A 16,550-nucleotide genomic window follows, 5' to 3' on the forward strand; every position below is an offset into this window, starting at 1 on the left:
ATTGGCGATAAACAAGGCAAAAAAAAATAATGAACACTTTATATGTTTACGCGGTTTGATTTCTCTATGTTTACGGTGCTTTTCCTAGAGAGATAATTCAATATTTTAGTAATTCGTACAATAAGTGATTAGAATATCAAAAGAGATACAACACATTTAACACATTCGATTGGCGTACAAGTCAACTCATCGAAGACTCTGATCGTATTCTCTAGCCAAAACTCGACTCTCTCAAGGTCATCATCAACTGTAGCCCTAAACTTTTCGGCCTCATATTTGTGAATTTTATCTACAAGCGGCTTACTCATGCGTACAGGTTCCAAAACTTGAGGAGTTACGGGAACCGGTTGGGGAAAAGGTAGGGGTAGAGGTTGTTGAGCAGCCAGATTAGTTCAGACAAACTCAGTGAACCACTCATTCATCATTTCGAAGAAGACTTCTTTAGCCTCTCCTCCAAGACCCTCAGACACGAGTCTCGATCCAAACAACGCTGCTCCGCAAACGGAGGCTGACGCATTACTTTCTACATCATCAGAGCCTGCTCGGTTGGAATCCATTACTATATGAAAACAAGATTTAAAATGTCAAAAGACATCACACTATTAAAGGTTATATAATGGCATGTACAGCTAGACTCACATATGCTGTAACAGCCCAATTTTCAGTAGTGTCAGAATAGTGATTTGAGATCACTAAATTCGATGAAAAGGTTAGAAAATTTTATTAATTAATAATTATAAGTTAAGCGTGATTTTAGAAATTTTTTTTTTTTGAATTAGTGAATTTTGTGATTTAAAAAAATTATTAGGTAGATTGGGTCAAAAACGAGGTATCGAGACCTCGATATTATAATTGAACCGTAAATATTTTTATAAATATTTACGAAGTTAGTTGTGTAGTTAATTAGGTTTTAATTAAGTGAATTTGTCTAAATTGAGGTTAATTATGAGAAAAGATTAAATTACAATAGAGATAAAAGTTTAATTATAGATTAAAATAAAAATTAAAAGGACCTGAATAGGCAATTATGCCTTTTCTAAAGTTGAGTGGCATATGCATTATAAAAATCTTAGATTTTTTTAAAAGTATGTTATTATTCTATTGTAAATTATATTAATTATATTATTATATTTTAAATAAACAAAATTGTTGACAAATGTATGGTGCATATGATGAAATGTGGAAAAATAAAGTACATATATTAGTAATTATTACATATTTACTTAGTATTTAAGTAAAACTATTATATTATTATATTATATTATTAGAAAAAACAAATGAAAAAGAAAGAAACAAAAACAAAAAGAAACAGAGGGCAAAACGAAACAGAGAAGGAAGGAAGGAAAGAAGAAAAGAAAGAAAGAAAAGGGAAAATTGAGGTTTTAAGGATTTAAAGCTTTAAAGCTAATATCGAGCCTGAAGCATCGGCCCAAAAAGGAAAAGAAAAGATCGTCGAGGATTAAATCCGAAGAGAATTCCGGTTTGTATTACTACAATTCAAATCTATTTATTATTAATTGTTATATTTTAATTAAAATGCATTGTAAGTAAAATTAGGTAAGCAATTGAAATGATAATAGTGATTTGAATTGAATGATGGAAGTATGTGAGTAGTAGAAATGTATATTGATGGAAAAGTAATTAGTGATTTGAATTTGGTTAGAAAATGAATTTAAAATATGAATTAAATAAAGTGATTTAATTTATGAATATGTGTGAATTGTGTATTGATTGAAAACTGGTTTGAATTGAATCGAAATATGATTATATGTGATTATTTGAAATATGTATTGGTATTAAATTGTCAATTGATTAGAAAGTGGAAAAGTGATCTTGAATTGGAAATGAAAGTGAATTGAGAATTTGAATACCCTATTAACTAGTCGGGCTAAGTCGGATATAGTTGGCATGCCATAGGATTTAGAAGAGTACGGGATTTATCGGCTTTGCCGATCAGGCACTTTATGTGTCGTATCAGGCACCTCGTGTGTCGTTTCAGGCACTTATGTGTCTTATAATCGATCAGTACTATGTACCGTTTTAGGCACAATGTGCCATCTTGGTGTGTTTGGGTTGGAACTGTATCCGTCAAAGTCCAATTTTGTTAATAGGGTGAATAATTGAAATGAGAAAATCAAATGAATTTGATCGATTGTCGTATTAAATATGAGAAAATTTAAAATGGTGATATGTGATTGAGATTGAAAAATAGCTAAAAATTGTATTGTTATTGTCAAGTAATGAAAATTTATGAATTAATTGATATTTAGGAAATTGGATAGTTTCATGCTTGGTAATTATAATTCTTTATTTCTATTATAATTTGAATTATGGTAATATCACTGAGTATACACATACTCAGCATACGGTTGTTTCTGTGCGCAGGTTAGTAAAAAGCCAGTGTCCGGTCCAGCATCCAGAGTAATCCCGACCTCTGATAAATTTTAGTGATGTGCCTTTCTTTTGATATTGTGGCATGTATCTAGGTAATGTATTGATTAAAGTATGCTATGTATGTTATTTATTTGTGAATTAGTGATAAGTTATCCGATATGTCCGGTAATGCTCCGTAACCCGATTCTGGCGATGGATACGGGTTGGGGGTGTTACATATGCCATGTTACTCCTAGAATTGACTAAACCGTAGCTCTGATCCCAATAAATGTAACACCCTTAACCCTTATCCGATGCCAGAATAAGGTTACAGAGCATTACCAGACTTACAATCGAACAAACAGACATTTAATTTTCATAACACATTCATTTTAGAAAACAAATCAAATTCATTCATTTAATCCCTAATACGAGCCCTCGAGGCCCAAAATAGACATTCAAAACAAGTCGGGACTAAACCAAGTACTCAAGGAATTTTTCAAAAAATATTGAAATTTTTCAAAGTGTAGCCAGGCCGTGTGAGACACGTCCGTGTATCAGGCCGTGTGGGCATTCGAAATAAGGACACAAGGTCGTGTCCCAGCCCATGTCTGTACCCGAGTAACTCACTGACTTGGGTCAGACGGCCAATCCACACTCTCGTGTGCCAGGCCGTGTACCCTTCTAACTAACCTCACACACTCGTGTGTCAGGCCGTCTGCTAGGCCGTGTGAAGCTACTGACTTGCTTCCTTTAGAAATTACAAGGGACACACGGCCGTGTCACTTGGTCGTATGTCACACACGGCTAAGACACACGCTAGTGTCTCTACCCGTGTGGACAAAAATAGGCTATTTTCCAAACCATATTTCTCACCCAAATTGGTACCAACCTCGACACAACAATTTGCATATGACCATAACATAAATAGGCATCCAAAACCAACCAACATCAAGCTTATAACATGTTATGACATCACATACAATCATGATACTCATAGGCACATCAATTGGCCATTTAAATACATGCTAACAAAGTCTCCAAACTTACCTAAATGGTCAAACACATATATGCATTCAATTTACCAAAACTCAACAGATTTGCTACTTATCAAGATTAACTAATTGATACTCAAAATACCAATTCACAACTAGCACATACTCACATGATAAACATACTCCAATATGATAAGGCCATTTACACATATATACATAACAAAATATACCAAATACAAGCCAAATCAAATGGGTAAAACATGACAAAACATATAGGCTACCATTAGCCAAAATGACCTATCCATGCCATTAAAACCAAAATATATAACCAAAAGTATCAAAATAAGCGTTTGACAGTGTGATGCAATCTCCGACAACTTCCAATCCGAACGAGCTTCTCAACCACTATAAAACACGAAAAATAAAACAGAGTAAGCAATTAAGCTTAGTAAGTTCATATAACTAAAAATACAACTTATCATTTAACCATAATTTAGGCATAATACAACTCAATTTGGCCCAAAAGCCTAACACATAATCATCAACCATGTTAGCCATGTATTCATATGTCAATTATAAGCCACTTTCCGTATTTCATAAAAATAATAACCTCGTAATAACACTACACCCGTTGAACCACTTGGAATACTATCGGATATGTGGGTATCTCACACACTATGTGCCAAATACGTGGTCGAAACCACTACGATCTCATATCTCATATTCATGCTCTCTCTCGAGCCATAACTGGGTCTGCTCACACAAGCTGCCAGTCAAGACGTAGCTATATGGTGCTACTCACACAAGCTATAAAGTAACCGCAACACATGTCAGAAACTCAGCCACCGGTAGGACATACGAGACCAGTACACAAAACACAATAACCCTTAACGACATGTCATTTGTATCATATCTATTCCTAAGGTTCAAACCAGATCCATAAGTTGCCGAAACTTCGTCGAATATTTTCGTGGAGTCGTATCATCAAGAATATAATAATAATGCATTTAAATCAAATATAGTTTAATGCTTAATAAATTTACAAACTTACCTCAAACTTGTACGAAGAAAAACAACCGATTAGTCCAATACTTTGTCTTTTCCTCGATCTAAATTCGTACGTTGCTTTTCTTGATCTATATAATCAAATTTAGCTAATTTAAACCTCATTTTATTTAATTCACTCCAAAAATCATGTTATGGAAAAATTACCATTTTGCCCCTATACTTTTGACTTCTTTACAATTTAGTCCCTAGGCTGGTCAAATGAAATTCACGCAATTTCATCCACACCTAAGCCTAGCCAAATTCTATACATGATTATAGCAGCCCATAAATTTCACCATTTCACACATTTACCACACAATTTTCACATTTCTCAATTTAACCCCTAGTTAACAATTTCATCAAAAATCACTTAACAAAAGTTGTTTAACTCACAACAAAGATTCATTTTCTTCCATTAAACTTCACAAAAAACTAAAATTATTCATGGTAAAACCCTAGACATTCAACCATTTTACGAATTAGTCTCTGGGTTAGCTAGGTTAAGCTACAACGATCTTGGAAACATAAAAATCACTAAAAACGAAACCCAATTTCACTTACATGCAAGGGATTTGTTTGGCTGAAATTTTCAAGCTTCCAAAGCTCCTATTTTGCTTAAATTTTCAGTGGAAGAAGAGAACTAAAGATGATGACAAATTTTGTTTTATTTAATTTATTCATTTATTACCTAATTACCATTTTACTCTTACCTAACTTTAAAAGTAACAAAATTGCCAAGCTATGCACATCCACTATCACCATTAATGTTCTAATTACCACATAAGGACTTCCACTTTAAAGTTCTATAGCTATTTAATACCTTTAGGTATTAGAACACAACTTTCGCACTTTACGTGATTGAGTCCTTTTCATCAAATTGAGCATACAAACGGTAAAATTTATTAACGAAATTTTTATACAATAATACTATCATGCTGTAGATCACAAAATAATATTAAAATAAATTTTTTAACCTCGGATTTGTGGTCCCGAAACTACTGTTCCGATTTTACTAAAAACGGGTTATTTGATAAAATAAAAATAAAAAAGTATAATCCTCCAACTTTTTGAAAAAAATTATTTTAGTCCTTTTATTGTTTGTCAATCACCCCAAATGGATTGAAAAGTTAAAGTTTGATAATTTTCATGACGTCGTATACACATGGATTGCCACGTGGATGTCATGTCAATAATTAATTATTTTTTTTAAATTTTAAAAATAAAAATTATTTTAAAAAATTAATGCTTTTAATTTTTAAAAATTTATTTAATTATTGATGTGGCAATCCACGTGTATGCCACATCAGCAAAGTTAATAAACATTAAATTTTCATCCATTTTGGGATTATTTGACAAACAATACAAGTTCAAGAGCTAAAAAAATACGAAAAATTAAATGAAGATTAAAATGATTTTTTTGGTAAAGTTGGAGGACCGAAAAATCATTATACCAAAGCAAAATAACATAACTCTTTAATTTTAAAGTTGAATTAATGTAAATATTAATATCAATATTAATTATTAAAATACAATTTGACAAATTTAGATAATAAAATTTAATGATAGTTTTGTTTACTATTTTAAAATTTATAATGTATGCTTTCATTAAATAATGATTCAATTAATTTTTAAAATTCATTGTATAAAATTTTACACAATTGATACCTTAATTTTTTTCCTCTTTAAAGACGTGCAATTGGGAATAATTAATAAGTTTTAAGTAATTAAATATTTGAATTGAATACAATTAATCTGTCATTTGGTAAAATTTAATATGTATTATAGATAATAATAAAAACATTTTAGAAACTTATGTGAACTTTTTTTAAATAAAATGAAAAAGGTTTTATAAGGTAATTATAACATTTTTTGACAAGCTACTAATTGATTGATTAAACAAACTTTTCAAGACATAGAACATTAATATATATATATATATATATATATATATATATATATATATAAATACTATCAGAAACAATATTAAACTAATATGGTTATTGCTTTTCCACCACGCTTCTATCTGCAGTTGAGTTTTAGCTTATGAAACTACCTTGAACAATCGGATAGAGCCATTTTCTCCCAAGTTCAGTTCAACCATGAAAAACCAAAATAGTTGACTTAGAAAACAAGAGATAGACAACAATACTTTGTTTTTTCTTCTTAGTAGTTATTTAACCATTGTCAGTCATATCTAATAGCTCATTAGCCTTAATTTACATCATTACCTCAAAAGAAAACAAATGAGAAAGTACAACATACTTTAAAGAACCAAAAGTCTATTTTTTACCTGTAGCATCAATGACTTCATTGAAGATCTTCAATACATCTCTTCTAGCCGACAATTCAACATGCTGCATTTTCTTTTTATTAAAATCAAGACAATTTTACAAACTGCAAGTGAAATATTGTCTATTATATTCCAAAAGCAATGGTTGCTTTACACAAGGCTGTCTTGCTATTCGATATACTAGTTTTAGGTTTAAGATTATTGGAGCCTCTGATAACAAGACAATACCAAGCATGCATAATTTTATGAAGGTAACTCTATACGAGAAACCTTTCCTGGTCATTACTAATCATGCATCTAGCAAGTTTGTGGCTTGAATCTTAGCATTCCATTAAATTTAACGCATAGCTGAAAGTAATTTTGTTTTTTGCATAAATGATAAAGACGCATTTTTCGATACAATCATATATGTTAACGGTGTCACAACCTTATGCTGCCACCTGTACTGGAGTTTACGGTGTTACAAAAAAGTACTAAAAAAACCCTTTAAGTATCAATTGGAGAGAAATAAACAAATTCAAGTACCAAATCTTTATTTAAGCCTTTAAGAATTTGGATTAGTTAAAAGTAAATCTCTATTTGTCTCTAGCTTTAATATTAAAGCTTTGTGCAAGAAAGTTGCTTACATTGACAATGGATATATACAAGTAAATTGCTTATGCACATAATCAAAAGTACGCCCCTACTCATTGCGAGGAAGAAACCAGGCAATATCTGATACAACTTAGCCAAAAAGAGAAAGGAAAATCATATTTCACAACCATCAGTAGTGCTTGAGTTGTTTATTCCAAGTTGTTTAGAAATGAATGAGACAGGAAGGGCATGAAACTCAGGAAGAGGCATGTTTTTAGGAAGATCTGGAGGCGCTATCTCAAAATTCAGAACTTGAATTGCTTGCCTAATGGAGGGCCTCGACCGGTTGTCAGGGTGAGCACACCACAGTCCAGCAATCATCACACACTCCGCTTGTTTTACATCAAAATCTTGATTCAATTTCTCATCTACAACCGAAAGAAGCTTTCCTTCCCCATAAAGATCCCAAACCTGCTCTACCAATCCTGTTTCAGTTGCTTCTCTTGGGTCCGCTGACTTTCGTCCGGTAGCAATTTCTAATAAAACCACTCCGAAGCTATATACATCCGACTCTTTGCTTGCTCTTCCTGTGCTTATATACTCTGGAGCCAAGTAGCCTATAGTTCCAGCCAACCCTGTTGTTTTTGGACCAAGCTCATGGCTCATAAGCCTTGCCAGTCCAAAATCACCTAGTTTGGCATTGAAACTAGAGTCTAGCATCACATTGTTGGATTTGATGTCTCGGTGCACGACACACTGCTCGCACTCCTCGTGAAGATAAAAAATTGCAGATGCCAATCCAAGAGATATTTTGTACCTTACAGGCCAAGTAAGTGGAATTCTTCTGCCGAATAGGTGGGAATCAAGGCTACCATTTGGCATGAACTCATAGACAAGTAACAACTCACGCTTATCATGACACCAACCAATAAGTTGCACTAGATTCCGATGTCTTGACTGGCTAATGACCTTCACTTCAGTTGCATATTCCTTTTTACCTTGTTTAGACCCCCTCGAAATCCTCTTAACCGCGATTTCAATGTCCAGATCGATAAGGTAACCCCTATAAACTGCTCCGAACCCTCCTTCACCTAACTTTCTCCCTTCAGAGAAGTTGTTGGTAGCAGATTCAAGGTCTTTAAAGGAAAATCTTCTAGGTCCAGCTCCTCTTTCAAGTTCATCATCATTAATGGATGCTAAATTTTTTGTTTCACCAATTTTTGTTTGCCTTTTCTTCCACAGAAACCACATGATACATGATATAACTGTCCCAGCTATCAAAACACTGACAGGAACTGCAGAGGCTACTAGTATTTTGATCCTTCTTGTATTCTTTCCATTGGTAGCTGGTTCTTCCAAATTTGAATGGAATTCCCATGATTTAAGTACATGTCTCTCCACATACATACCTGTTGCAGCAGAAAAACCAACCATGACCCTCTCTGGTAGGACCTTCATTAGATCAATCCGCATGGAAAGACTTGAATTCTCTCGTGGACTGTTGGTGGTTAAATAGCTCCATGACACACTCAAATCCTTAGTGGTAGAATTGTAAGTAACTAACACGTTGGCAGTATCTTCACTATGAGAGCTAGCATTCCACTGAGTGTAAACAGCTGAAGCAATAGAGTTGTTGTTGATCCCCACATGACCATCAATTCCATGTGGATCCCATTCAGGATTATGGAAGGAATCGAACTCTATGGAGACAATTTGGTTGCTTGGTGAATCACTGGTTGTGGTGTTAAACAATCCCAAAAAGCCACCAGCTGAGTTTGGTGGGATTAGAGATCCAACAGGAGCCAGAAAGAAACATAACCCATGACCATAAAGTGGAACACCTTGGGTGTTGATTTCAAAGGAAAACCGAGTGTTGAAATCGGAAATCTTACCTGTTTCAGAATCCCAAAGCAACACCTTGTCGGCATATGTAGCCCATCCAACTCGGTTTATATAATTGACAAGGTTAAACTCGATGGTTCCAACATCAGGCTTTGCGTCACCCTGATAGACAATGGTGATCATAGTTGGGTCAAACCGGGAGAGTTGGAAGCTGACAGAAACAGGACAGGGAAGAATAGAGAGAAAGGAAACGAAGCATAGAAGAATAACTACTGAGTTGCAGAACCTGGCGACCATGTCAATTGGTGAAGAATGTAGCAGAGTTGAAGCTTTAGAATGGTTGGAAAGAATCTGTGAGCTGCGTCTTAAGATGCTTGATTATTATAACCTTATTTCTCAACAAAAAGATAGTCCAAATAAATATTGGGTTAGTCAAAACTAATATTTTGAAGTTGAATATCTTTTTCTAAATTTGAACCTCAGAGTGCGGGTTGTTTTTCCCAGTCAGGACAACTTACTGACCCGTTCAAAGAGTTTTTTCCATTCTTTTTAACTTACATCAAAAGTCAAAAGGCACTGTCTACCATTTTGTTTATTCTTAAAAAAAAGTTTAGAAATTAAATCCAAAATTTTACCTATAAACTAGGGACTAGTAATAAAATGTTACCTAGTATTATTCAACGCAAATTATGTGAATAAAAAGGGTAGCTTATAAACTTAATCGGTTTAAATTATCTTTTAGTTTGATGTTATGTTTTCATCCTTAAATTTTAAAAACTTATTGATATTATTAATTTATTACATTTTGGGTCCTAAACCATTAACCATCATTAATGGTATAATTGTAAGCTAGCATCATTTGAGATTAAAATTTTAAGTTAAATTGTACAAATAAATCCCTATATCTTTTTTCTTTTTAGCAATTTAAAATTTATTTTATTTTATTTTATTTTCCTTTAACTTTGCTTTTATTCCTTTATTTTTCTTCACTTCTTTCCTCTCTTCTCCCTTTCTTTAATTAAGAAAAGTAAAATTTATAAGTGAAATAATTCTTTCATGGTATTTCTTAACCTTGGACCATTTTAAATGTAACATACAAAAATTTTAAAAAGAAAACACTTAAGCATAACATAAAAACAAAATGATCAAATTTTATATAACATAAATGACTAATTAGCCAACTAATTATGATATATAAATGTCTGGATCCTTGAAAGTTGAAACCCCATTACGAAGATCATGTCAAACCCCAAAAACATCTAGGGAAACTCTTTTTCCAAAGTTTATTTTCAGGTTTTCCAAGGGAAGTTGTTTTTTGAAAGTCTTCTCATGAATTCTTAGTATTTCACTTTATTTTATTTCTTGGAAATCTAAAAACGCAAAGAAGCCTATATTTATAAATTTGAAGAAAAGAAGGGGAACAATATTTTTCTTTTTTTAAGAAAAAGCAAATTGGAGAGGAAGTAGCGAGTGGGCAAATAATTTGTAGTCTAAAATTGGTTTGATGAAGAAGAGAGAGAAAAGTTCGAATAAGGAAATGGTCATCTATAGATTTTTTGAAAATATTTAAAATTAATTATAATCCCTCCCACCCCATAAATAAAAATACTCAATTTACATACTTTTATATTAGTAATGATAATCTTTTGAAAAACAATTAAAATTTATTACCTGAATTTTAAAATATAGGCTTCGGGCTTAGCAACCTATATGAGTCACATTTATATTTAACCTTTTTAATTAAAAAGATTTATTCTATCCTAATATTCATATCACTTTTCAATCCAAGTGAAGAGACACTTTATAATTGAGAGTAAATTTAATTTTTAATTTTCATATAAAATTTAATAAAAAGAATTGCACAAAATAGGATTCAAACTTGGAAACCATAAAATTCATATAAAAGTATTACCTAAATTTAAAAATTATAACCCAATATATACTTACTTAAGATGTAAGTTTTTTTTTAAATTTAAAACTGTAACCAAAATTAATTTGGGCTCAAAAGCTCAACTATCTTAAAATGTTCTCAAATAGCCCAATTCTCTTTTATAATTAAAAAAATGGTAGAAATTCAGTATGAAAAAATATCCTAGAAGTTCCTCTATCCTTAAGAATCATGGTTATAAAAATGGTGATATATTCTATTAATCTCAAATTTATATAAATTTGTAGAGTTGATAAACTGATTATAGCTGGGATGAGATTATTTTATGTCGAAGCTATATCATATATTCAAATTGAATTGTCTTCATCTTAGATTAGGTTTAGAGTTTGAAGTAGGATAATTTCATTAATTAAATTTTCTTTTTTCTTTTTAAATTAGCATTAAGTTGAGATGGAAATGGTCTCCATTTGCATTCCTATCAAATTATCCAATTAAAAGTATTGGTTTTTTTTATCAAATGTACTTCTCATGGAATTTAAAACTCGTGTTTATTTTTTTTTAGCTAAAAATAGACTGATATTAATAAAAACGGCTCAAGACAAATAGTATCTGAAACGTGAAGAAAAGCAACATAAAACGACAACCAAAACAACTGGCAAGCACCAAAAAAGAACGCCTAGAAACTATCAATACCAAAGCATCAGAAAACAACGCTTGAGCCGAAGAAAACCACTTTTTCCACCTTATATCAGCCATTCCTCTCCTCATCATTAGATTCTGGAACAAGTATAATGAGAGAACAAGCACTTTGGACGACCCTCCTCTGTTTCCAAAGTAAAACAAGATGAACTCAGCTCCGCCGGTCCCAAGCCAAACGGTCCTGCAATGCCGCTAATCTGACAGGTTCAGGCACTCCATTGATCCAACCCCCATAGATCTTTCGTCTTCGGCCCTCCAACGCCAGTGTATGAGCTGCCTCATTAATCAATCGAGGCACTGCAAGGTAAGATATCTCATCAAAAAACATACCCAAATTATAGATGTGATGTGTAATCGGTCTGAGCACCGATTTATCTTTCTCCTTCATTTGAACATTTTTTATAACTGTCAGCGAATCGCCTTCCACAACCAGTCGACGGAAACATCTCATACTCGCGAAGATTAGCGCCTTTTCACAAGCCCTTGCTTCTGCCACAAACGCGTCGGCGACATCTTTAAAAAGATAAGTTTCTGCCCCTACAATCTCACCTATAAAATCTCTAGCTAGAACTGCTGTTACAGCGAGCTTCTCTTCCTTTAGGAGAGACGCATCAAAGTTTAACTTGATAACTCCTTGGTCCGGTGGTCTCCAGATCTCCTTAATCAGTAGTCTACAAGAGGAACAGAGAGACATATAATTAAGACAAATGTTATGCACAATCCCCGAATAAACCCCAACAGCTCTTGCATCGAAAATTTAACCCCTTCATGAACTAGCTTATTTCTATGGAACCAAAGACTCCACATGGATATCGCAATGATTTGTTTTTGTTGTTCATCAGCTACAGAGAACATTTTAACAAAACGGAGCGTATGACCCACCAATTCTTCGAATGAAGGAATCTTCACTGTTAACGACTCCTACACCCTCTGCAGGATACCACAAGACCACAACAGGTGATCAGAATCCTCCAGCTCTTCCTCACACAGCGGACACGATACTTCTACACACAAAGTCCTACGTGCCAAATTACCAAAGTGAGGCACCAAATTATTCACCAGCCTCCAAATATGTATTTTAATTTTCCCTGGAATGTTTAATGACCATAAAGCATTGTAAAACAAATTGTAATCCTCACCAAAAGATGACCTGTAAGTAGAGCCTCGTAAGTAGTCTGTATTAAGAGCCTGATACCCACTCTTAACAGAGTATTCCCTAGAACCCTCATGTTTCCAAACCAACCTATCCTCCGGACCACTTCCAGAATGGGAATAGCGAAAATACGATCAGTTGTACTCTCGTCCACCAAGTTATGAACCAGCTCCCTATCCTAGGTACTAGTATCCGTTATAATTAGCTGATTGACGATAGTCCAAATAGGCCTAATCATCTGAATTGAAATTCAATTATTCTCTCTTCTAGGTAACCAAGGGTCGTTCCAGATGTTGATGCAATCACCCTTCCCAACCCGCCATAGAACCTCTTCTCTAATTACCTCACTAGCACTGCAAAGACTTCTCCAGGTAAACGAGGGGTAAGATCTAATTTTCGCTGATAAAATATCAGAAGAAGGAAAATACCTGGCTTTAAATACTCTAGCTAACAAACAATGAGGTTGATCTAAAATATGCCAAACCTGTTTTGCTAATAAGGCCTTATTAAATAAGAACAAATTTTTAAAACCTAACCCCCCCAAAACATTTCAGTTTGCATAGCATTTCCCAACCACTCTAGTGAATACCTTTCGATGACTTTTTGTTTGTCCACCAAAATCTGTTCATAATTCCTTCAAGCTTACGGCATAGCGACTTCGGCAGAAGAAAGCATTGCATAGCATAAATTGGAGCTGCTTGTAGAACCGATTTAATAAACACCTCCTTCCCTCCCATAGACAAATAGCGCAACCTCCATCCTTCAACACGTTTTCTGAGTCGATCCGCAAAATTAGCAAAAGCCCACGCTTTCTTCCGGCTTACCATCATAGGCAAACCCAAGTATTTCTCCGGGTTCAAAGCCTTCCGGACTCCTAACAAGTTGACAATATCCACTTTGACAGTAGAGTCTACATTCGCACCAAATAAATAAGAGACTTATCAAAATTCACCCGCTGTCCTAAAACAATTTCATATTCTCTTATTATATCCCGAACCACTCTTGCCCCATTACACGAAGCATCACCAAAGAGAATGCAATCATCTGTAAAAAACAAATGATTGATAGTCAACCGCTCCCTACCAATAGATGCACCCACCATTCGACCCTTCTGTTTCGCTTCCTGCATAAGCGTAGAAAAGCCTTCAGCACAAATCAAAAACATGTATGGACTGAGAGGATCACCATGTCGTAGCCTTCTTGAAGGAAAAAACCATTCATTGTTCACTCCATTGAAGCTAACTGAGTAAGAAACAGAACAAACACACCTCATGACGAGCACAATCCAATCAGCATTAAAACCTAGATGCTTCATCATTCCAGCCAAAAAATCTCATTCAACTCGATCATAAGCTTTACTCATATCCAGCTTAAGTGCAAAGTTCCCCTTCTTGCCTCTTCTCTTCATTTTGAGTGAATGGAGGACTTCATAAGCGATCAACACATTGTCCGAAATAAGTTTTCCTGGGATGAAAGCTCCTTGAGCTTCATTAATACAATTACCCAAAATATCACTCATACGAATAACCAAGACTTTCGCCACAATTTTGTAGATGACGTTACAAAGGCTTATAGGTCTGAACTGGGTCATATTCTTTGGTTTGTCCACTTTGGGAATCAAAGTGATACGCGTTTTATTAATATCACCTATTTCAGTCTGACTATTCAAGATAGATAGACAATACCGAGAAATCTCTATACCAATAATATGCCAGTATCTTTGGAAAAAATTACAGGAAATCTATCAACACAGGGAGTTTTCAAAGGGGCCATCTACTGAACTGCATTGGTAACATCCTCCTCGGTGAATTGTTTTAACAAACTATCATTCATGCTATCAGTAATCCTCTTCTCTACTAACCCAAATAGATGCTCATCCGATCCCATATCTGATGTTGTGAATAGCTTACCAAAATAATCTGAAGCTATCTTTATAAACTCGAGAGTTGAAGTAGTTCGTCTACCATTCTCGTCTTCTAATTCAGAAATTCTACCACGGAGGTGGCGTTGCACCGCAACCTTATGGAAAATTTTGGTATTTCGATCGCCATTCTTCAACCAGTTGACTCGGGCTCGTTGCTCTCAAAATAGTTCTTCTTTGTCAGCTTCCAAATTAAGTCCTAATTGAACCTCCATAATATCCTCAAGGGTCTCGTCAGAAATTTCCCGATTATAAAGACTGTTTAGCTTTTCTTCTAGATCCACACAAATCTTTTTCTCGTCCCTATCCATTGACTTACTCCATTTTTGCATTTGGTGACCAATTCTCTCAAGCTTGCTCGGTACACAACCAGGAATATCCTTCCACCATCTTCGAACCATTTCCTCAAATGAACTTTCCAAACACCATTTGGCCTCAAACCGGAAAGTCTTTACTTCGTTACTCTTACTCCGATCTTCCCATCTCGTCCTTATGGTATCAAGGAGAATGGGGTAATGATCTAAAAAGGAGTGACACAAATGTTCAAGTTGATAATTTGGAAAAAGACTTACTCAGCCCAACGTAGCAACTCCACGATCCAGACGCTCACGTATGTTTGTAGCGGCGAATCTACCTCTTTTCTATATGAACCACCGACCAATAAAACCTAAATCATTGAGACCACAATCTTCTAAGGCTGTACGAAAATCCTTCATCTGACGTTTTGATCTAAGGCGACCTCCTTTCTTCTCAAAAGACTTGGTAATTTCATTAAAATCCCCCAGAACAACCCAATGAGTTGATTGCTCATCGTTTAATTGTCTAAGTAGATTCCATGAAGCACTTCTACTCCGTTCATTCAGATTCCCATAAAACCCTGTTAGTCTCCAACAACCACCGCATTCATTATCATGAACCTCAACATCAATATGAAAAGAGGAAAAGCTCTTAAGCTTAATCAAGGAATTCCCATTCCAACCCAGTGATAATCTACCTTTAGAGCCGATCGCTCCAACATCAATTCCATTCGCAAAACCACACTTCAGCCTGACCAGTTCCATCTTCTTTGAACTTAATTTTGTTTCCATAAGAAACAAAATTCGGGGATTAATGGCCCTTAATTTATTCTTGAGCCTCTTTACTGTTCGTGATCTCCCCAAACCATGAACATTCCAACTTAGTATTTTCATTGGGCCTGGCTGCTCTAGTCACCAGAGCTAGCCGATAAGTCCATAGATCTTGATCCCGCCTTAGATCCCAAAAAATTAAACGGTTCTTCCATCACCCTCTGCCTCTTCTTTCCTTCCATCAACGCTACCGCATCATTTTCCTCTTCCAATACCAAATCCATGGGCCCCTTTCCCAATCCATTGATAGTTAAACCATCTTCTCCCCAATTACGCCAATTGTGTTATCCACCAGTAAAATTCTGTAATTTTTTAACAAAATACTGTGAACCATCAGCTTCACGTAACCATTTGCTCACCTCCGAATTTCGACGCCTCACCACCGCACGCAATGATAAATCCCAACCAAAAACAATTTTTGATGGCTCAATTCTTAGCGTGAAAGGACAAAAGCTCTCCCCATGTCCTAGTTTTCCACATATAAAGCAAAATAGACTTAGCTTTTCATACTTAAATCGAGCATAAGCAGTCATAGCCTTCCCAACTTGAATTTTCTTCTTCCGTTTCAACGGAGCAGACGCATCCAAACAGACCTGAATACGCATATACGTCTTGGGACCCAAAAACGGAGTGACAAAATCA

The 16,550-nt window shown here is 34.7% G+C and overlaps 1 protein-coding gene across 1 annotated transcript; it reads right to left on the reverse strand.

Moving 5' to 3' along the window:
• Positions 1–7,262: 7,262 nt before the first annotated feature.
• On the reverse strand, positions 7,263–9,562 carry LOC105804118 (L-type lectin-domain containing receptor kinase IX.1). Its single transcript, XM_012636612.2, has one exon. The coding sequence runs from the start codon at positions 9,415–9,417 to the stop codon at positions 7,453–7,455; it is 1,965 nt and encodes a 654-aa protein (XP_012492066.1). The 5' UTR covers positions 9,418–9,562; the 3' UTR covers positions 7,263–7,452.
• Positions 9,563–16,550: the final 6,988 nt, after the last annotated feature.

This window comes from Gossypium raimondii, chromosome 11 (assembly GCF_025698545.1).
Source record: "Gossypium raimondii isolate GPD5lz chromosome 11, ASM2569854v1, whole genome shotgun sequence".
Classification (NCBI taxonomy): Eukaryota; Viridiplantae; Streptophyta; class Magnoliopsida; order Malvales; family Malvaceae; genus Gossypium; species Gossypium raimondii.

Excerpts from the sequence above, each read along its gene's own strand:
- LOC105804118 (XM_012636612.2), bottom strand. The coding sequence starts at position 9,417 with ATGGTCGCCAGGTTCTGCAACTCAGTAGTTATTCTTCTATGCTTCGTT.